This window comes from Paroedura picta, chromosome 11, assembly GCF_049243985.1.
Source record: "Paroedura picta isolate Pp20150507F chromosome 11, Ppicta_v3.0, whole genome shotgun sequence".
Classification (NCBI taxonomy): Eukaryota; Metazoa; Chordata; class Lepidosauria; order Squamata; family Gekkonidae; genus Paroedura; species Paroedura picta.
The window spans coordinates 17,405,431-17,429,069 of NC_135379.1; the positions used below are offsets into that span (position 1 = coordinate 17,405,431).

Genomic DNA, 23,639 nt, shown 5'->3' on the forward strand with positions numbered 1-23,639 from the left:
CAGAAGTGCCAGCCCAGAAGTGAGGCCATGAATTAGGGGTAGTCAAACTGCGGCCCTCCAGATGTCCATGGACTACAATTCCCAGGAGCCCCTGCCAGCATTCGCTGGCAGGGGCTCCTGGGAATTGTAGTCCATGGACATCTGGAGGGCCGCAGTTTGACTACCCCTGCCACAAATAGTATTCAGACTTCAAAGCCACACAAGAAGCACCACATGTCAGTAATTTTGATGAGACTAAAGTTGCCAGTCAGGAAAATAAAATGCCCTGTCCCTTTAAGCAAGGCTTAATGCCTGGAAGAGGGCGGTTGAAACTTTTCATGGCATGAAGTTAAAAAATACCGTCTACTAATTGCTTGCGTAACAAGCTGATATTAAAGAGATAGCTAGAGGGGCCAGTTTAAAAGTTGGCCACCTTGGGCAGGAGTCTAATTGAGGAGATGAGGCAGAAATCTCAAACTAGTGTTTGTAGCATTTACCACAGAGCTTGTTGAGCTAACCAGGGTGTAAGCTGTTAAATAAAACAGAGCCCTCTACAGCCATTCCCCCCCCCCCAAGAACAGTATGCTATTGTTCTATTTTTACTTTGATTTAATTGACCTCCAGCTAGCCAAGCTGGGACTGGTTGCCAAGAAAATATTTCTGCAGTCTAAGATGAAAGTTGCGAGGCAGTGAGGTGAATATGTAGAATGTCTGACTACTCGACTCACATTAAAAACCCTGGTCAGCCATTAAGCTTATTGCATTTCCATCACTTTTATGTCATCTGCTCCCAAGTTTTGGCTTTTTAATTAGCCATGTGTTTCTTATGTGTGGTATGTGGACCATGCTGTGAACAGGAGGTCCAACTCTGTTCCTGTGTTTGCTGACTGGAGCCACATCGTGTCTTTTGCTCATTAAAAGAGACCTGTTACTAGCCCCTCTTCTCTTTTAAATACTCTGCTCTACAACTGGGAATGCATCTGCCATTAATCACAAATGTTGACATTTTTATTCCCTCTACTATGTTTTTAACCTGGAGCTGAACCCAAAGGACCGATAACCTTATAAACTCATTTTGTTATTCTAACAAGGCTTATGAATTGGTTAAACTTGGTTGGTTATTTTCATGAGGCTATTTACTTATTTACTGCTAATTTACTCTCCCCTTATCTATCTATATAGTCTAGTGAGGTCCATTTCATTGTCTGAAGAAGTGTGTGTGGACACAAAAGCTCACACCTTGAATAAAACTTTGTTGGCCTTAACGGTGCCATTGGACTAAAATTTTGTTCTCCTACTTCAGGCCAACATGGGTACCCACCTGAATCTATGTAAAAACTAATAAATTCTGCCCCATAGGATACAACTATCTCTCCTTCTCTCTACATTCATAACACACTTCAGTCACCCAAGCAGCTATCCCTCTTTTACCCTAGAGGTCTTCATTTCCAAAAACTATAAAAACCTACATCTAAAACCCCATATGAAGTCTTAGTAATAAAACAGACACAAAATTTGTGTATCAAAACACCATAAGTCTTCTTCTTCCTGCCCAGAGCACCAGAGACATTGAAGATTCATGATTGGCTATTTTGGGAAAAGGGCAAAAGGGTTGTGAGTCTCCAAGACGGGCCTGGAGGTCTCCAGACTGATCATTTTCCCTGGAGAAAATGGCAGCTTCTTGGGGCAAAGTTTATGGTGTAGCTGAGTAAAATCCCTTCCTGAAATCTGCCAGGTCTATGGTTGAGGCTGGGGTCGGCAAGGTAGATCTACTGCCCCCCCCAGGCCTCTGGGCCTTTGGGCTTGGAATGAACATCATTGGACCTCCTTCTCTACCCCCCCCCCCTTAGTAATAGGGGTTAGGAATGTTTTTTTTTCTGCCATGTTGGGAGTTTTTTAACTCTTTTAATGGATGTTTTAATGGGATTTTTAGACATTGTGATCCACCACACGCTGTTTAGGGAGTGGCAGGAAATATATCAATATTAATATTAACCTTGAGTAAGGGGGTAGGGATCTGTAAGGAGTTGGTAAAACCCATCCTCTCCAATTCTTTGGGGCTACTTAGCAGGGCAGTTTCTGCCAGTGGGATGTGTTCCTACATGCTGGGGAAGGATAGAATATGCCACACAGTTTTTGAATAGCTTTTGTGGCATGTAAATGATCAAGATCTGTAAATCATGACTAGTAAATTATCAGGAGAATTATCAAGAAAATCTTAGATTGAAGTTTGGCTACTCTAGAGGACACAGAACAGAGGCAGAGCAGCTGAAGCCAGCCCTCCAACAAAGCCGCCCTTTGGATTTTTAGCCCATTTGAGGAAATGTAATTTAGAAAGTGAAATTCCTATGAGTTGAAAAGATTAAAGCAATAGCTGCCACAGGCAGTAAGAAAGACTGAGTAACAAATGGGAGGACTTCCCATCAAAAGGAGGGAAAGTATAAAGTAAACAAGAGAGGGGACTTTTGCTGAGAAGTTTACAGCAGTGCTTCAGTCCGCAGGCTTTTAAGGTAAACCAGGATTTGCTAAGGCACTGCTCTTGCTACATGATATGGAAGATCTGTTATCAGAATCTCCTTTGGAGGGGGGATTGAAATAAAGTAGCTATTGATATATAGAGGCAATGAGCCCTTTCCTCTGTGCAATTACCCCAATTTAAACCACCCACCTATGTGGTACAGAAACAACTCCCCCTCTGTTTAGATCATTAGCACTAAGCGTGTTGGCCTAAGGCTACCTTGAGTTTATGGCTATGTCACATTTGAATTCAAGACATCTCTATTTACCTTATGATAGACCAGTTTCCATGCAGTGCATGTAAAGGACATTGATTTCGGTCACTATAGTCCCAACATCTCATAGACAACACTCATCACTGCAAAGGAGTAATATTTAATACCATCACCAGCCTCAGCCCCAGACTATTCACAGCTGGAATCTCCATTGGCTTGTGTTTTAGCGCGCTATGCAGCCATATAGATGGTATAACTATAAAGGCATCCCTTCTTTTATATACATGTAAAGAGAAAGGTTATATATTCAAGTTATATATTCAAGAGAAAGGTTATATATTCAAGTTCAGAATCATTAAAACCATATCATTTTCACATTAACACAGTGGTCCCCAAACCCCGGTCCAGGGACCGGTACCAGTTCGTGGATCAGGCGGTGCCAGGCCGCAGCTCTCCTCCTCCTCCTCCTCCTCCCCAGCTGCTGCCTTGGGGGCTGCCTTGCTACTCTGCCACTGGCTCACCTTTGGTGCGCTCCAGCAGCCGCCATAGCTGGCGCTCCCCTTCGGCGTGGCACTGCGCAGCTCCTACTGGCAGTGCCCTCCAGTGGGCGGTGGGAAGTCAGGGGTGCTGGCGGGAAAGCAAGTGGAGCAGGAGCTCAGGCGGTGGCAGTGACATCCCTCGGCAAAAGACTACCTCCCCCCAGGCCTCAGTAAAATTGTCAAGCATTGACCAGTCCCCAGTGATAAAAAGGTTGGGGACCACTGCTTTAACACACTAAAAAGCACTGCTTGTTAAGATTCTTAGGCTACCTCTCTGGGGAACCGGTCTGGAGGTAGCTTACAGAGTGAAATGTACATCCCCTTTCTGACACCACAGACATACCTAACAGCAGTGTCTACAAACGTTGGATGAGTACATAACATGGTCCCAATTCAGTAATACATGTTGATCCAGTTAGATAACACATTCTCGCCTAGGCTTGGCATGAGCTTGACCCCCACATCTGATTTCCTACTCGTTGAGAATGGCAGCTGAGTGTGTGAAATGACCCCAATGAAAAACATTGTAGTTAAGATGTTGTTAGGTGATTTGCAGTGTTAGATCTGTAATATCTCATTCACACATTGGGTGTTACATTCAAAACATAGTGGATGTGTACATCTCAGCCAGTTAGTACCATGAACTTACAAAGTTTACATATTGTGTTTGTACCAGAAAATCCTGTAATGAATGATGCCATGACATCTGGAAATGGAAATGCTAGAGCAAACGTGATCTCCTATAATGTATTTCTGTTTGGGTGTTTCATTTGAAACCATTAAAAATATTATAATTGTGCATGTGATGCTGCTGCCATCTTCTGGGCTGTCTCTGTCTTGTTCCTGTTTATGATTTGCTACTCAGTGAGGCAGAAACAAGCTATTTGTAAAATAGCATCAATTACAGAGTGGAGATAAAGAGTAATATATTATTTTTCTTGTTTCCTGTAAAGTATATGCCAGACAGGAGTTTGCCCAATTAAAGAATAGCTGGGTCACTGTAGAAGAGATCTCTTCCAGATGTATGAAATTGTACAATCTAAACAATATATAATGCAATAAATTAAGCACTTGCCAACTTTTAGGAAATTGTGAGAAACAAAATTCTGCCTAAAGCCTGTATTAGGCCTAGGTATGGTGAATTTGTTTAATGCCCCTCTCACTCTCAAGGGTCACCTGAGGTCAACAGTATTAAGTCTGCAGGTTCAGTGAACACAGACTCCAGTTCTTTAGAACAGCTCTTTTTATTTAGCAAACAGGCAAACCCATGCACTTTTATACCTTTCAGGCAGCCCTCTGCTGCCTCTGATTGGCCCTAAGCAGCGCAATCCAATTGGCTCTAAGCAGAGCAATCTGGTTGCACCATAACAGGTTGTATTGATCGGTTAGTTTAGCTCCAAAACCACATTAACATGGTTAGTTCCTTAGCTGGCAGAAGCCCTCATTTGCATCAGTGGCCAAATGCGTACAGACATAACAAACGCCACAGGAATATATAGCTGTAGCATGCCAAGTAGCCAAGGCAGGTGAGTAAAGACATGTGCAGATGTTCTCTAATTCAACAACTTTATTCCCACAAGGCACAAACCCAGGGTATTACAAAAACAGCTCTAGGTGTACTAAGCAAAGTAAACCAAATCCATGGTCTTTGTTAGCTATATGATGTCCTCCCCCCCCCCCCACATACACACATCATTAGCATCATTCTCCTCTGTCATCATTCATGGCAAAACACAGAGAAGAGACAAACTCCAAAATAACCCTCAGACAAAGGACAGTTCCCCTTTCCCAGTAATAAAGGTGGCAAGGGAGATCTGTGGGTAGGGGGTCAGTGGCCCCCACCAGAAGTTCTAGTCCTGGCTATTGCTTCACCAGTGTGATGTGGTGGTTAAGGGCGGTGGGTTTGATTCCCTACTCCTCCCCATGCAGCCAGATGGGCCAGCCACAATTCTCTCAGCCCCACCTCCCTCACAAGGTACCAGTTGTGGTGAGAAGGGAAGGGGATTATAAGCTCCTCTGAGATTTGTTCAGGTAGAAAAAAGCGGGGGACAAAAACAAACTCTTCTTTTTCTTAGAGTATGCTGGCACCAGCCCTGCCACACATACATATTTGCATAAGGGTGTTTCTGAACTTGGCGTTCAAATGAAATTCTACAGTTGAGAGTTTCAGTGAAGTTCAGTTCAACAGAGTGAAGGACTGAGGAGGATCATGAATTAGGGAAATGGAACCAATAGTACTTTCTTTAGGGAAATAGATCCTATTTAAAAGGGGGGATGACCTCTACCAAGTGTTTAAGAAGGAAAATTGGAATTTGTGTGTATGTCCCTGCCTTAAAAGCCTTACATAATTTTGAGACAATTAAGTTTATGCCTGTTTATTTAAGCAGTGACAGCCAAGAAATCTTTCTCAACAGTAGAACAAATAAGTCTTGTGACACACATGGCCTCACCGGTCACCACTGGCCAGTGGATTGCATCCGTGGGGGGGGGGGGCAGAAGAAAATTATGGTTGGCCAGCCATGAGACGACTTGTGCAGGGCAGGACCGGTTCTGGATTCCGTGTGTCTGGCCTAGCTGGCCCTGCACCACGAAGGGAGGGTCTGGGGATGGCTGAGCTTAGCCCTCCCTATTAAAGAGGTTGTTCCCTTGTGCTCAGCCCCTATTCCTTGGCAGTGGCCACTCTTGCATTTTCTGGTTTGGGTTGTGTCTATATCTCAGGGTTGTTTAGTGTTCTGATACTACTTTATTGTAGCTTTGTGTTTGGAAAACACAGCTGGTGGTCTGGGCATGGGCGAAGCTGTTTGGGGGGCAGTCCAAGCCTTGGCAACGAACTTGCCCATCATGGGGGCCTCCATCAGCGGTGGATGCTGAGCCAAGGCTCTGCCCCTGCTGGGGCAGCCTGGTAGCCTGGTAGGCTTGTATTTCCGAGTGGCAGAGGGTACCATTTAGAGGCTCATGCCACTGCCTGGCATCCCCCCCCCCCAACTGATCCCAGTTGGATCTACTTCAAAAGTGTATTCAACGTGTATTGTTCAACATGTGCAGAATGAGACTAGCTGGGAGCACATTTCCTAGTAAGAGAAAGAAAAAGAATTTTGTATGGCAAAGGAGAAGTGTGTGTGAGAGAGAGGAGGGGAAGTTTTCCCCCTTTGCCTGATGTTAGGAGTTTGGGCATGGTCTTGCTGCACACGATCCTTACCATAGTTGGGGAAGGCAGTTCTTTGAGAGCAACTGACTGACATTTTGGTGTCCAAAATTCCTTCCTATTTATCTCTGAAATGTGTGACCCTTTGTTTTGACCAAGGTACAATATTGTGCTGTGACATATGCATGGTCATCCAGGGCACTGGGCTTTTCTTTTCCAGCCTCCCCCCCTCCCCCTGGAACAGCTCCTAGTTGATAGTTTAGGTGGAAGAATGAGAGGAGGACTGAATGCAATTTCCCTTCACTCTTTCTCTCCTTAACCAGAACATATTATTTAATTAATTAATTAATTTTTACATTTATACCACACCCTTCCCTAGAGGCTCAAAGCAGCTTACAAAAATTTAAAATATACAACAATTGTTTAAAAGGTTTTAAAAACATAAAATTCATAATTAATATCAATCCTATTTATAGAACCTTCATATCACCTCCACTTTATAGGAGGTTTTATGGTTGTTAGGAATCTTAGCTTAGATCTTTAATATATTCTGTATGCTTGGCAGAAAATATTTCCACTGATTCACTGGGATGAATCATAAATATTGTGTATTATCCTGAGGCAAGATCTTCCACATGTTTCTGCTGAGAACAATGGTCTTCAAACTGTTACTTGTATTGGTTTGTTCAGCTGGTAAATAGAAGACAGCTTGCTACTGTCCCTCCTTTTTGTCAGAGAAAAAAAGAAGGTTCATTTGACCTTTTAGATCTCAGTGTGTTTCATAATAAGCTTTGTCAGGGTACCTCAAGTGAAAACTTCTGCCTTGTGCTAGGTAGGAGCCAGCGACGTTTCTGCTTAAGATCCCCTGGACTATTTCCGCACCAGGAATTTGCCCTGACTTACCACTCATCCAGTGGTGGGGCAAATTCCCAGTTCTGCTCAATGCTGGCATCAGACTGGGGCCATCCCAGGCATGGCCTGAATCAGGCCTTCATTTACCAGGGCCTGGACAGTCCAGAAGGGAAGAGTTGGGCCATCCTGGAAAGGGCAAAAAAATGCTTCAGGTGGCTCTGTTGCACAGTAAGGTGGCATTTGGTATTGGATCCAAATGTTCCTAAACAACAACAAAGGCTCCCACCGGCCCACAACATAGAGGAATCTCGCCTCCCTGCTTCCTGTGTAGGAGCACAAATCAGGGGCAGATGAGGTGCAACTGGCAAAATTCTCTCCCACATGGGAGCAGAAAGAGCTGGGGCAACCTGCCATGGCTCAAACAGTAGGCTGCAGCCCGGCACACCAGCCTCCATGCGGTAAACATCCTGGTGAAGTGTACTGCAAAATGTGTTGGAATCTTAAAAAGTAAAATAAACTGCCCTCCCTTTCTCCTTGTTTCTTTCCCCCCCTGGTGAGGCAATATTTACTTCCATCCAGTTTTTTCCAAAAGAGGTTATGGGTTATTTGTCTGAAGCACGACCGTATTGTCAGAATACTGAGTGTTGACAAAGCCGTTAGCAATCACTGGCTGTCTAGGTCTTCTTTTGTAAAAAATATAGCCTGCAAAGCCAGCAGCAGTGATGATGATGAGAACAAGAATAACCGCCATGGCAATCATGGCGTGTGCTGACCAAGTATCACCTTTTTTTCCTGAGGAGAAAAAAGACATTAAGCATATTAGCCATACAGAAACTCTTATGCTGTTATAAATAAACTCCCTTTATGTTTAAGAGAAACATCTGTGATGGATCTCCTTTTACCTCAAGAGCCATCCCTATGTGCTTATTGCCATTCTAGGTTACAACTAAACTATCCTGTTTAAGTCCAATTAAGAATACTAAGGCAAGAGCCTTTTGTGGCAGCAAAAACAAATAGGAATTGTTACGAAAGGCAAAGAGGCAGCATAACACACAACATCTCAGGACACTCCCTGAAGAAGAAGAGGAGGAAGAAGAAGAAGTCAGAACAGCTTTATCAGTGCCGTGGCGAGCCCAAAGTCACCCAGCTGCCTGCATGTTGTGGAGCGGGGAATCAAACCCAGCTCGCCAGATTAGAAGTCCACACTCTTAACCACTACACCAAGCTGGCTTTACAGGTGTTATACATGAAGGTGTCTGAGAAGCTGCAATTGCAAAAAGTTGTGATAATAAGTGTTGGAAATGTGCAGATAAAGTAGGTTCTTTTTATCACATGTGGTGGAAATATGAAAAAATGTATAAGTACTGGGCTAAGGTTCATACAATAATGCAGAAAATGTGGGAGTTGAATTTTCCTATGAAGCCTGAATACATGCTACTAAGTTTACCACCACAGTGCCTCCCAACACACACAAGAAATCTATTCTTCTACGCGACGACGGCAGCAAGATTAGTGCTGGCTAGAAAATGGAAAACGCATGAGCTACCGTCAAAAGAAGACTGGTTGAGTAAATTGGCGGATCTCGCCAAGATGGCTAAATTGACATTATTGGTTAATGGAAAATCAGAAGCCTTCCAGGAACAATGGGGTCCTTATCTGAACTATCTAAAAAAGTAAATCAGATGGGAAAGGAGCGGTTTCTAATATGCTTAGATTCTAAACAATTGCTTCACTAATGTTTATTATATGTATCTATTCTATTTCTCGGAAGGTCGGTAAAATGAGTACCCAGCTTGCTGGGGGGTAAACGGTAATGACTGGGGAAGGCACTGGCAAACCACCCCGTATTGAGTCTGCCATGAAAACGCTAGAGGGCGTCACCCCAAGGGTCAGACATGACTCGGTGCTTGCACAGGGGATACCTTTACCTTTATTCTATTTCTAACTTTTCTGGAAAAATAAAAATTATATATAAAAAAAAGGAATAAAGGTGTTCGAGAAAAGAACAACAATGTTACAATTTTATTGTCACTGGGTTCACTTAAGGTTATACAACATATTAAGGGATAACTGAGAAAATTTCAAGGTATGAGCACATCAGTGACGGGTTGCAGGAACTTAGACCTTGCCAGCATGTGGGGCCAGTGGCTTGAAACCCCTTATGTCTGTGGGGACCATGATGCCTATGAACACCTTTCCCAGTGTCCACCAAATGTTTATAGAACATGGGTGGGGGGGCCAGGTGGGGCTTTTGCCCAGCGTGGCTTCTGACTGGCTACTGGTGTTTTGATTGGCTTGGGAGATTTTTCACAAAATCGTTGCTTTGGCAGCACCTGCTGCCACCACAGTACGAGGATCTTGACAATATTGTATGCTGTGGCAGCCATTTTGTATCTTGCCCACCACATCATGACAGAATTCTGATGGTGCCCACAGGCCCAAAAAGACCCCTGACCCAGTGGCCTCTTTTTTGGCTTCTTTACTTTTTTCTTCTGGCTCAGGGTTCAAGGACAAAGGTATCAGCATGGCTTCCCACTTGAAATATGCTCATAATGATAGATAACCCCAGTGCCTGCCATTTGAGCAGGGTTCTTTTCATAAAACAGTCTTACCTTCTTGATTAGTCGGAGATGTTTCAGTTGCCTGAGCGTCAAAAACTGTAAAATTTTATAAAATGAAAACATTTTATATCACAGCAAACATGAATTGCTTCCAGTCATTTATTTCTAGTACACTAGAGAGGCAGATAAGGGGTACTTTGGGAGGGTCACAGTGCTGATTAATGATAAGTTTTGCTGGTGAACTGCACTAAGAGTGCGGGTGACTGTGAGGAGCTCAGTCCTTGCTCTGCTGTGGAACTTGATCCAAACTGAGTGCTATTAACCTGTAGAAACAAAAGGGTTCAGCATCTGACTGGGATGGGGGTGGGGGTGGGGGTGGGGGTGGAGTGACTCTCAAGAATCTAAATTTGGCTCTTGGCCTGCCATCTTTTTAAACTAGTGTGCATTCTCCTGCAGTTTCTCCAAACAGTTCAGAGCAGCTCATAATATGATTTCTGGACCTGTATCAAGGCAGCTTACTCTCTCAGACTTAATGAGGTATAGAAGGAAAAAAACCTTCACCATGTGTAGGAACTAGAGATTTCCCAGAATTGCAACTGAACTCCAGCTGGCAGAAATTAGTCTCCCTGGAGAATGGGAAGCTTCTCCCCTCCCCACACTCCACCCTCCTTACCTCCTCCACCAAAAAATCTAGAATTTCCCAACCTGGAGTTGGCAACCCTAGTTGGGCCTGGCACAAATAAGTCGTCTCTTGAAGGCCATTTTTAAAAAAACACACACACACACACACACATATATATATATATATATATACACACATTTTTCTATGAACTAGGGTTTTCTACGATTTGTAGGAAGATCTGTCTTGCCCATTCACTGCTCCATTCACTAGATTCACGTATCCAAAACTTTTCTGCTTTTGCTATTAGGATATAAGATGATTATGATTAACAGTAAATATTTAAGACTTACTTTTGCGTGTTTTACAAATATATCCCTGGGTATAAAGATGGCAGGCTGTAGCCACCCACTTTCCTTTAGTGTTCATTGCAGCACATGATAAATCTGTGTCATAATAGTAACGGTATTGTTTGGTATAATTTCCAGGCTCCCCAATATCCCAGTTGACAAAATCGACTGCAGTGCCATCTGCCCATACCCATTTTCCTAATGATATAAAGAAATGCACTTTATTATGACGGAAACGGGAAACAGAAGTACATTTATGTACAGATTTTTAATTGATTTATGTAATACTTTGATTTATATGCCACCACTTATGGCAATTGCCATCTCATGGCAGTTTACAATATAAAACCAATAAAATCACAATAGAACCTCATAAATCCCCCCCCCCCGAAAAATTACAAAAACTAGAAGCTATAAATGGCAACATAGACTTTACTAAATCTTTCAGTCCCAGCTCTGCTATTCTAGCCTTGGGATCAATACAGTGTCTCTAGATAGTGTAAAGCCCAGGGGGTTCATCTCAACACATAACTAGAACAGGACCTACAGCTGATAATTCCAGTTATACCCCTGGCCTCAACCAAATGCCTGGCGGAAGACGTCCATCTTGCAGGCCCTGTGGAACCTAGATAGCTCTGTCAGGGCCCTCAGCTCTTCTGGGAGCTCATTCCGCCATGGTTGAGGCCAGGCAAATGTCCTGGGGTCCCAGGACAACCAGCAAAGTTTATTCAGAGGTAAGTCCATCTTAGTTCAATGAGACTTACTTCTAGCTATGGTATTGAAAGGCTACTTTCTGATTATATTCAGATATACAGGGTATGTATAAATTCTAAAGGTACAGGTATCCCCTGTGCAAGCACCGGGTCATGTCTGACCCTTGGGGTGACGCCCTCCAGCATTTTCATGGCAGACTCAATATGGGGTGGTTTGCCAGTGCCTTCCCCAGTCATTACCGTTTACCCCACAGCAAGCTGGGTACTCATTTTACCGACCTCGGAAGGATGGAAGGCTGAGTCAACCTTGAGCCGGCTGCTGGGATCGAACTCCCAACCTTATGGACAGAGTTTTCAGACAACATGTCGCTGCCTTACCACTCTGCGCCACAAGAGGCTCTATGTATAAATTCTAGGACTCAATATAATGTTCTGGGGTTATTTGATTTTAAAGCTGCCTTTTGAAGCTTCAGTGCCTACAGATATTACTACCTAATTCAGTACAGAAATGTGTCTGGTTTGAAATATTCATCTGTGATTCAGCCTTGGCACCAATATCTGTAAACAGCCCGTGGCGCCACGGGCGCCACGGACTGTATAAAGGAGTAAGGGGTAGTGGGGAGGAGTTAGGGCGGGACCGGTCCGGGATAAAAACTCGGGGGGGGCCAATCAGGAGCCACGAAGCGGCTCCTGATTGGCCCCTCCGAGTGTCAATCCCGCCCCAAGCAGACAATGGGGAGCCGCGCAAAGCGCGGCTCCCCATTGCCTGCTTCACTCGCTCGGAAAATGGCGGCCCGCCTGGTGAGAGCCTCGGCTGGGGGGTGGGCCGGGAAGCCTTCTCTTGGCCGGCGGAGCGGCCTCGCAGCGTTGTGGACGCTGCGAGCCCGCTCCGCCGGCCGAGAGAAGGCTCCAGAGAGCCTCGGGGGGGGGGATGGGTGGGGGGGGAAGGGAAGCCTTCTGCCGCCCCAAGGAAGCCCCCGCCGCAAACACAACACAAGACTCCAGCCGCCGAGAAGCTGCAGAGAAAAAAGAAACACCCCCGGAGGAGCCTTTAGCCGCTAGCGCGACGAGAGGCAGCAGAAAAAAAACCCCCTGTAGGAGCTCCAAGCCGGCGCGCCGACGAGAGGCAGCAGAAAAAAAAACCCTGTAGGAGCCTTTCGCAGATCCAAGCAGCAGAAAAAAAACCCCTGAAGGAGCCTTTCCCAGCTCCAAGCAGCAGAAAAAAAAACCCCTGTAGGAGCTCCAAGCCGGCACGCCCACGAGACCTAGCAGAAAAAAATTAACCCTGTAGGAGCCTTTCGCAGCTCCAAGCAGAAGAAAAAAATTAACCCTGTAGGAGCCTTTCGCAGCTCCAAGCAGCAGGGGAAAAAAACCCTGTAGGAGCCATTCGCAGCTCCAAGCAGCAGGAAAAAAAAACCTTTAGGAGCCTTTCCCAGCTCCAAGCAGCAGAAAAAAATTAACCCTGTAGGAGCCTTTCGCAGCTCCAAGCCGGCGCTCCCACGAGAGCTAGCAGAAAAAAAAAAAAACCCTGTAGGAGCCTTTCGCAACTCCAAGCAGCAGAAAAAAATTAACCCTATAGGAGCCTTTCGCAGCTCCAAGCCGGCGCGCCCACGAGAGGCAGCAGGAAAAAAAAAACCCTGGAGGAGCCTGTCGCCGCTTCAAGCCAGCGCCCTGGGAGCCCCGGCAGCCGCGCACAGCGCTGCTGCTGGCGGCTCCCTGCCCTCATGGCCCCAGAACACAATGGAGCCGCCGGGAAAGCCGCAGAAGAACAAAAAAATGCAGAGGAGCCGCCGCAGCCCAGCGCACCACACCTGGTGCTCCTCGGCAAAAACTACGAGACGCCGAGGAGCCGCCGCCCGCCTCCTCTTTCAGGTAGCCTGTCCCTCGCTCTGTCCCTCGCCTGCCGCTCGCTCTGGTCCCCACCTGCTAGCGCCCATTGTCTTCTTCATACAATGGGCTTTTTTACTAGTAAAACCAATAAAACAAGTTCTATTCCAAAAGTGTTAAAAAGATCATAAGGGTGAGTGATCAGATCGCAAGAAATCTTTGTAGGCATATGTACCAAAGTTTTTTTTCCTTCATTTTAATCCTCTTTTATGTTGACTCCCATTGCTTTCTGTAAAACTAGGTGATCCAAGACCAGGAAATCTCCTTTCTGTGTGCTGGGGCCAAAATTCTTTCATGCTAACCACTAACTCTTAATGAGGCTATATTTCCAGACCACTCGGCCAGAGCAGTCTACTAGTACAGCCATTCTGTATTTGTGTCAATGGTAGGAAAGGTGGCATTGATACAGTCCAATCTCATTTGTTCTCAGAAGCTAAATAGGGTTGGTACTTGGAAGGAAGACCATGAGGGAGCCATGAGACCACCTGTGCTCCACTCCTGCCTTAATGGCTTCTTGTGGGGTTGCCATAAGCTGGCTGTGACTGGCACATTACACATATATTCACATTGAGTCAGTCTCTGGAAGCTTTTCTCTTGTGTCTTGCTAACAGCTCATGGGGTTGTTCTCCATGAATATGTTAAACCCCCTCATGTTCCTAGATATCTTTGTTTGGGCAGTGGTCAGTGCAAAGTTGACTTTCCAGGCACTTGAAACCAAACTACCATTCTCAGTGGACAGTTTGATAATGCACATGTGTATGTGGCTGAGAATTCTGAGAATACAGAGAAACATTTTGTGACCCTTTCCCAGAAAGCTTGTAAAAGGTGAGCTGATTATAAATTGAACAAAGGAAACGGAACATTCCAAACAATGACTGCTATTCCTTTTTCCCATGGGGGAGGGGGGGAAATCAAATATGCATATTTTTTTTAGCATGCTGTAGGTTGGATCACTATTAGCATTTCTCTGGGATCTTCTGCTTACTAAGTGCAATTTTCTTGCCTCCCTCTTGTGTAGGAGTGCAAAGTACCTCCCACAGTCCTCTTCCTAGGGAGATATTGCAGGCTCCCATGGGAAGAGGGAAGTAGTAAAATTGCACTCTCCAAACAGAGGTCTTTGTTGCTCTAGAAACATACGAAGGTATCCAGCCCTACATGTTTACTAATAAATATTGAAGGTCATACAGTTACCGTCCACATTTTTAAAAAATCCTATCCAAAAGTATGCATCATTAAAAAGTTGGATGTGCTCCTTCAGAAATTTCAGTTCAGCTGTGTCTTCTATTGAAGCCAAAGAGCCACCTAGAAAACATCAAGTACAAAAGATATATTAAAAACTTCTTTATTATTGACTAAAGCAAGGCAGCTTCACACAAGACTGTTCTGGATTCCTTCGAGAAAATGATCCAAATGTCTAAGGTAAAGGTAAAGGTATCCCCTGTGCAAGCACCGAGTCATGTCTGACCCTTGGGGTGACGCCCTCTAGCGTTTTCTTGGCAGACTCAATACGGGGTGGTTTGCCATTCCCTTCCCCAGTCATTACCGTTTACCCCCCAGCAAGCTGGGTACTCATTTTACCGACCTCGGAAGGATGGAAGGCTGAGTCAACCTTGAGCCGGCTGCTGGGATTGAACTCCCAGCCTCATGGGCAGACAGCTTCAGACAGCATTTCTGCTGCCTTACCACCCTGCGCCACAAGAGGCTCCCCAAACTTCTAGACAGACACTATTCAGGGAGGAGCTATTGCTCTATAGAGTCGAAAGGAGACAACATTGGCTCCTCTAGTGCTTTCATGATAGCCACTGCTTTTAAAAAATTCTTTACATTTTGGAGGCTTATTGTTAGGCAGGAAAGCTGCATGTAAATATCGCAAAAGAATGATTATATGGAATAAACATAAAGGAATGTATGTTTCCAAATCTTTAGGAATAACTTTTTATATATATTGCATTATATTCCAATAGCATTATGCTTAACATTTTATTGTCCTTAAAATATTTAAAGTGCCATAGTACTTGTACCCTGTAGAATGAAGGAAGAATGGAGGCTGAGAAAGCTAGGCTTTCCTGTTGAATTCACAGCAGAGGGAAAGACTGATTTCTCATTTTAAATAAAACACCTTTGCATTTTGCTTAGAACAGAAAGAATGAAGTCTCATAGGTTAAATGCCTCCAGAGCTCTTTCAGCCTAGCACAAGTAAATTTGGGAGGACGTGTGCCAACAATATCTCTTGCCAAGATGTTTTTATGTTAATGTGTATAGGAGGGAAATTATCTTAAAATATAAAGCAAAGAATAGTACAGTTTTGGTGTAAATAATTTTGGTATTCTTTTTCTGTGGCAAATTTTGCTAAAGTATCATAGAATCACAGAAATAAAAACCTGGAAAGGGCCTAAAAACCATACAGCAATCCAACTCCCTGCACTATGCAGAATAAAGTAAAGTGGTTCCCAAACTTTGGGTCCCAGTTCACATCCCTACTGCCCCCCCCCCAAATGAACACACACCTCTTTCCTAGAGTTAGGTCTACTGCAAGTACAAAACACACTTATTTTTGGTTGTTTGGCAGCAGCTATATTTTAGTGTGCAAAACATCTAGATATAGATATATAAGTTCTTTGTAAAAGTCATTTGTAAAAGCCATTTTAGGTCCTCATTGGGGAGAAAGAGAGATGGGGAAAGAGAGTGAGAGAAGCAAACAATGGAAAATCCCATGGCCAGGAGCAAGCAGGAGAAGGCTTTTCTAGCTTCCCAAAGATGGAGACTGATGAGGAACCGAACTCTGGGTTAAGAAATTCCTGGAGTGCTGGGGTGGTGCCTGGGAAGGACAGAATTTGAGGGGGAAGGAACTCAGCAAGAATATGATCCCATCCAGGATACCTTCTGAAGCTATTGTTTTCTTCAGGAAGCTAAGCAGGGTTGGCCCTGGTCAGCACTGGGATAGGAGACCACCAAAGAAGTCCAGGGTCACTATAACCCAAAGGCAAGCAGTGGCAACCTACCTTGGAACATTTCTCACTAGGAAAATGCAGCTGCAGCAGGAAGTAAGACTGCTGCCCCCTTACTGACCCAAAATTCCTCACCATTCCACTACTGCTCCCAATTTTCTCACCCTCTTACCCCAAAATTCCTCTTCACCTCCCTGGAACCTTCCACCACCACCAGGGGGGCAGTGGCATCCACTTTGGGAACCCCTAACCTAAAGCAACCCTGACAAATAGTGACCCAGCCTCCACTTAAACACCTCCAAGGAAGGAGCACTCAGAAGATTCCCAGGCAACCAATTCCACCACAAATCTAAGGAGAAGTTGCCTTGACAGCCTCATCTACACTGTGGATAAAAATATTTTAAAGTGCTGGTTCTCTGTCTGGGTCATTCCTTCTCCCTTGTAAATATTGGGACCACATTTTCCCCTTTCTAAACATCTTGGAACATCACCCATCCTCCAAGAGGCACAGAATATAATGGCTCTATGAATTTATTTGTTTATTTTGGGATTTATATTCTGCCTGTCGTCGACAACTCAGAGTTCTTGGAGAACTTTCCAGCTATTTCTTTAAACGCTCAAAGGTGGACACGTAACACAATAACATTTCAGTCCCCTTAGAACGGAATCACTAACAATCAACACTTTTCCTTTATCCACTGAGAGTAGCATTATGGTGAAATATGTTCATTATATCATTAATAATTTGCTGGGATACAGTTGCTCGATTTGAAATATTGATTGATAATTTTTGTTCAGAGAGTTGTAGAGATGGAAGAAGGTAAAACAGAGTAAACAATCAGATGAAAGTAGGAATTGAAGGAATGAGAAAAAAATACAACTGTACATAGGCCGGCTTCTCCCATCATTCATTTATAGTACATGTTCCCTGCTTTTACGTTTTGAAAAGACTAAAATCACATGTGATTTCCCTCCTTTTCACTGCAATTTTCCAAACCAAAGATATTTCATGTATAAATCTGGTGTATTAAACCAAATTAATATTTCACTCCACAGCCTAATTGGAGTTCACATTGTTATATTCTATTTCACAATTATACCCACCTAACTGAGTACATTTCAGGGATGCTGTAGGAGATGGCTGCCTATCAAAGGTGATGATATAGCACTGATCACGGAAAGGAATCCAAGTTTTCTGCATTTTATCTTGGGATTCAGGGCATCTTCCAGCGACTTGGGGATGATCCGTTGGACGTATACCTGTTACAGGAAAAAGAAAACCCTGATAACTTTAAAACAATATTTTAAGAACACCTGTAGATAGCACCATAATTAGCCACAATCTGGATGATTATTTTGTGCTCAGAATTTCCAATACATAATACAAAGTTTCTGTAAACCTGAGTATCATTTTTATATTTATGCACCAAATGATCTAAATTTTGCTCTTTCTTTTCCTGAACGCTATGTCACAAGCATATAATTAGATGTTGAAAAACTTCCGAAATCTGTTTTGTTGAAAGCAAACTCCATTCACAATCGCTGCACAGTTTTCCTGTTAAGCCAGAGAAAAATAGGCAGTTTTGTTCTCCATATCAAAGGGGAAACCCCCTGGAATACCATGAAACATGCTCAGAATGGGCACAGCAGATGTTTCCCTTCAATGTAGGGACCGCCAACATTCTGTGTATGGAAAAATCACCATGTACAAGTCTCCACTATTGGATGTGTTCACATGCAGGATACATTGGAACAAATGAGTTCCATTTGATTCCCATGCTGAATACTGAAAATTCATTACTCACTAAGGAAAAGACAGTGTCCTGTATCCATATGCAAAAGTTTCCTCACAACCAAAGGTAAAGGTATCCCCTGTGCAAGCACCGGGTCATTTCTATCCCTTGGGGTGACGCCCTCTAGCGTTTTCATGGGCGACTCAATAAAGGGTGGCCTTGCCAGTGCCTTCTCCAGTCATTACCGTTTACCCCCCAGCAAGCTGGGTACTCATTTTACCGACCTCGGAAGGATGGAAGGCTGAGTCAACCTTGAGCCAGCTGCTGGGATCGAACTCCCAGCCTCATGGGCAGAGCTTCAGACTGCATGTCAGCTGCCTTACCACTCTGCGCCACAAGAGCTCTTCACACAACCAAAGGTAAATTCCCCTAAATCCCATTGATTTAAATGGGCATCAAGATCATGTTTAATTTTTGCCACTGAAATCAATAGAACATAAAAAGTACTGGCATTGGGTGTATTAACTGTCCCCCTAGTATATCACCTGTTCCCCTGGTTTCACAAGAGCAGGGGGACATTGATATACATGAGGGATATACATGAGATGGAAAGGGTGGGCTGGCACCTGCTTGACAACTGGGCTAATCCCCTCCTTATGAATGAAGACGGCCCAGCCCCCTCCCAGCCCTGGCCTGATTTAGGGCCCCTGATGTACACAGCAAGGGAACAATGATTTTTCCACTTTCCCTATTTTGCCACAGCTGCCATCAGAGGCCGGGCTGGGCCAGGTCTGTGTATACGGGAAGAGCCAGGCTTTCCAGGCTGAAATCCTCCTTCCCACCTATAGTGTCCCCGCAGGGACGCACAAAGCCCCATTCAGCTTTGCAGTGCTGCAGAACTTAATGGGGCACTTTTACACCCCCCTGATGACATGCCACTATCCCATTTTTCTGTTGTGGGTCTCCTATGCCCCCCCCCGCCTCCCTTGCTGCCACCGCAAGGCATGGTGGAACCTTCACGCTCCAGGATTTTGCGTGCACATGCACAACTCCAGGGTTGACCATATGCGCCAGGGGACTTCTTCCCCTGTGTGTACATGGGAAGTGGTTGGGCATGTTGCCCCACCACTAGAAACTGGTGGTGGCCCAGTATGGCCGTCCCCATGCATAATCGGTCATTGTGAGTTGTATCAGTAATAATGTTTGGTGGAATTCAAGCCAATCTTTATTCTAGAACTTTAAAAAAAACGTTATTCTGTCAAAGCTTTTCGATCTGTTATAAATTGTGGAAACAAAGAAATGCCTATTCCAGTTTTATTATCTTTTTATTATTCTGTCTGGTACAACTAAAAGGGAGATTTTATAGTGACTGTATTGCTATGTCCCAAATTAAACCAATACATTTTTTTTCTTACCATTATACCGCTCACAGACGGCAGACAACATTTCATTGCATGTTCTTGTTTTCCATTGCCCATCAAGGTCTAAATAGACACAGGCTAGTTCCTCTTTTGGCTCTCCAGGAGCCCAATTAGTATATACCAGTCTCCGGTCTGACAACCATCTATAATTCTCATTGGTCTAAAAGGGAAATCATAGAAGTATAATACAGTGGTTTACAAAATGTATTTTAAATTGTGAAAACCAGTGAACCTGTGCTCTAAACCAGTGGTCCCCAACCCCCGGTCCAGGGACCGGGACTGGTTCGTGGATCAGTCGGTACCAGGCCGCGGCTCCTTTTCGTCCTCCTCCCTGGCTACTGCCTCAGGGGCTGCCCTGTCACTCTGCCGCTGGCTCACCGCCATAGCTGGGGCTCCCCCTTGACGTGGCACTGCGCAGCTGCCCCTGGCAGCGCCCTCCAGCGGGCGGCAGGAAGTCAGGGGCGCTGGTGGGAAAGCAAGTGGAGCAGGAACTCAGGTGGTGGCAACGTCCCTCCGCAAAAGACTACCCCCCCCTGGGCCTCAGCAAAATTGTCAAGCATTGACCAGCTCCCGGTGATGAAAAGGTTGGGGACCACTGCTCTAAACAAACTGTTCTGCAACTTCCAGAGTGACAGTTTTATCTCATGAGATGCCTCTTCAACTTGCATATACATATATCCAAGCAAAGATGCATACTCATCTATTAAATTTTAATCTCCCTCTTTCTACACTGCTATCAGGTTACACCTTTCACCTTCTCATCTTATATTTAATTCCAAACTGGGCCATAGAATGTGGATCACTAACTGGAGATAAGGAAATTGTTTCAATATATATCCTTCATGAAACCAATACTCTCGGTATAAACCCCAGCTCCCTAGCTAATTCAGGTAAGAGCTATCTTCTCCAAATGCTAAAAAGAAGGATACGGAATACTGAGAAACAGCTCATTGAAATGGGGAAGAATCAGGTATGCCTCCCTCCACTTCCTTGGCCTTTCTTTTACTCAGAATTCTGTAGCCCGATATTTTTCAAATCTACTAACTCTAACTAGAATGAATATTTTCCGTCATAGATAGTTAAAGGGCAATACCGAAATGTACAATTACACACATGTTACTAAGTTGTCCATTATTTGCAAGCAATGGCCCCATTTAATTGGACCCATCTTGCAAGCTCAAAATAACGCAACTGTAGATGAGATTCAATATCAAATAGCACATAAGATCCTATCTGAATACAAATCATCAGGCTGAGAAAATAGCATTATGCTTGCGTGTGCCGCCTTCTTACCACATAGCTGTTTAAACCAATCCATAAAGGCGCCTTGTATTTCACCACCATGAGCCACAGGAATGATTGGCTATAGGGATCCAGAATGCTGACAAGTTCCGAGTGTTTAGAATGACACATTTCTCTGGCTTCTTCCCATGTTGCATTTTGAATGAAATAATAGCTGCTGTTCCCATAAGATATAAAGCCAGATGCTGGAATTGTTGGTTCAAGGTGAGGAGATAGAGGGTCTATGAGAAACAGAAAAGGGTAACACTGATTTTAGATGGTACACTTGGACTAGTGACTGAATAAAGTGGACTCACCCTGGATTTCATAGAAAGAAGTGCATGCCACAACATAATTCATAGTAAAATGCATTTGCTCAAGTGCTTCCCTTGGGAATTGTTGGTAGTGTACATAAGATTTCACTGTAGCCACCTTAGACAGCCCCACTACTTTCCTCTTCTTTCAGCCTCAGATCTTGAACTAGAAAATGGTGGGTGGACCCCACTCCTATAAAGAGAGGCCACAGACTGGGCACTACCCATGGATGCATTATGTGTTCTTAGACTTGTAAGGTCTAAGAACTGGTTACTCCATTGCAAGTTTAAATCTCTCAAAGGGAAGTTAAAGAGACAGGTCTATCAGCTTTCAGTACTGAATTTGACACCCTTTTAGAGATGCCAGTCTACCAGTGGGACCTGGGGATCCCCTGGAATTACAGTACATCTCTGGACTACAGAATCAGTTCACCTGGAGAAAATTGATGTTTTGGAGATTGGACTCAGTCACATTCTACCCCACTGAGGTCCCTGTCTCCTCCAGGCTCCATTCACAAATCTCCAGGAGTTCCCCAGCCTGGACCTAGAAAATTTACCACTCCATCCCCTGTTGGTGGTTAGGGGGGACCTGGCAGCCTCAAGTCCTCTGAATACATTTTTGATTACAAACATTTCACTCCTGTCTGTAGGGTCTGAAATACTTTCCAAAGGAAGACTGTTGAGTTTCTAGGTGCTGGTGTGTGCTGCTAATCTGAAACAACCCACAGAAGCTCCAGCATAGATGCCGGTCCAAATTATGGAAAGGAGACAAGGCCTGGACCTGCTCAAGAGTTGAGTTCCTCCAGGATTGCCAGCTCTGTGTTGGGAAATAACTGGAGAAATAACTGGGTGGAGCCTGAAGAGAACAGGGTTTGGGGAAGGACCCGAAGTGGATATAATCCCATAGAGCCAACCTTCCCAAGTGGCCATTTTCTCCAGCGGGACAAATCTCTGTCAACTGCAATTCAGTTGTGATTCCCAGATTCCACCTGGAGGCTGGGAACCCGAAGCCTGGAAGCAAATTTATGGATGACTTGACACCCCCCCCCCAATTTGCATATCTCAACAAGCCCCACATACCCCTGCTCTTCCTGTCTCCCCTCCTCCACCTGATCCTTGGCCCTCTGCTCATCTCTGACTGTGCGGCTCTCCCCACTTAGCCCCCACCTTTTGCGCTTCATTCAACCCCACCTTTGCAGCTCTCTCTATCTTTCACTGAGCTGCCCACCCTTGCTGCTCTTCCCACTTACCTTCTAGTAGGTAGGTGGCAGACTTGCTGGCTTGGAGGGGATTGGCAGCACAGATTGGTTTTCAGGGGAAGGGGGTTACGCTACAAAACTCACAGGAGGATGGAATCCCATCTTTTCACCTCTTTCTTGCCAGGCATGCTGAGGCTACCAGACTGCAGTACTACTGTCTACAGCATCACTACTGGACTGCAATGCTTTTGGTGACCAATGAGTTCTCTGTGCTTGGACTGAGTATTTGGTGGGGGAGAATTTACCCCCCTTTTTTTTAATTAAGATTTTTCTGCAAACCCAACATTTCCAGAAAATGTTTAGTGCAAGTATAGCCCCAATCTATGGATTTAGATATCTGCAGATAGTGGGCAAACTTGGGAAATAGTATATAGATTCTAAACAGAAATCTCTTTTACACATGGGAGACACAGTAAATTAGAGTCTAACAGAATCACTGAATCCAAGGCAGAGTAAACAAAATCGGCAAAGTAGCCATCACTCAAGGACATGAACCAAAGCCTGACTAAATTAGTCAACTATACTAGTCAACCCCATGCATACTATACTATACTATAGTCAACCCCATGCATATATTCAGAGACTTCCTTCCTTCCTCTCCTTGACTGCCTGACTGACTTGCTTTCTGGCTACTTCTTTTGGAGGAGGGCTGCTTTTCTCTTTTGGCATGTCTTTTCATTCATTTGAGCAGAGAGGGGGAAAGCTAGGTGGCTATCTACCATCCCTTCCATTTGGAATGTCTGGAGGCCTCCTGACTGGACTTACCCCCCCCCTCCGCATTCCACTTCAATACTCCCCCCCTCCCACACACACCTGCCAGCACTTAACCTGCTTGAGAAATCCACAGCCTGATTTTACACAGACTTAAGGGCAAGCTGCCTAAATCAGCACTCCTCTGTGCTGTCACTGTTCACAGCACTGCTGACAAGAAGCTCAGGCCAGAGGGGTCAGCAGTGCTAATCCGTGCCTGGTCAGCCAATGGACCATTGGGCAGCTAGCCCAGACTTCTTAATGGTGATGAGCCTATAGGCCCATGGTGGGAAAGAAGACTTAAGAGGTCAAACCTATGGAGGTTGGTTGGGGCTGTAGAAGACCTTGCAACCCTGGGCCTGGGAGAAATCAGTTGGTCTTGCTTCTCAGGCTGCTGATAAGCCTGTTCTGGGAGCTTCCTTCTGGCCTCTTTTGGGGGGGTCAGTGGAAAAATAGATACCACATCAGTGGCTTCTGCCATCAAGCATTCTCCTAACGATGATAATGGATTAAATAATTCACTAAGGCATTTAAAATTAATGTCCTTATTTCCTTT

The 23,639-nt window shown here is 44.7% G+C and overlaps 1 protein-coding gene across 1 annotated transcript in view; it reads right to left on the bottom strand.

Moving 5' to 3' along the window:
• Positions 1–4,806: 4,806 nt before the first annotated feature.
• LOC143820648 (macrophage mannose receptor 1-like) overlaps positions 4,807–23,639 on the bottom strand; it is a 55,591-nt gene continuing 36,758 nt past the window's right edge. The window contains exons 24-30 of the mRNA XM_077303701.1: positions 20,773–21,002; positions 19,474–19,639; positions 17,430–17,585; positions 14,569–14,679; positions 10,781–10,975; positions 9,860–9,904; positions 4,807–8,039 (exon numbers count right to left, since the gene is read on the bottom strand). Of these exons, the coding sequence (XP_077159816.1) occupies positions 7,843–8,039; positions 9,860–9,904; positions 10,781–10,975; positions 14,569–14,679; positions 17,430–17,585; positions 19,474–19,639; positions 20,773–21,002 (1,100 nt within the window). The 3' untranslated portion in view covers positions 4,807–7,842. The remainder of the gene's footprint in view (positions 8,040–9,859; positions 9,905–10,780; positions 10,976–14,568; positions 14,680–17,429; positions 17,586–19,473; positions 19,640–20,772; positions 21,003–23,639) is intronic.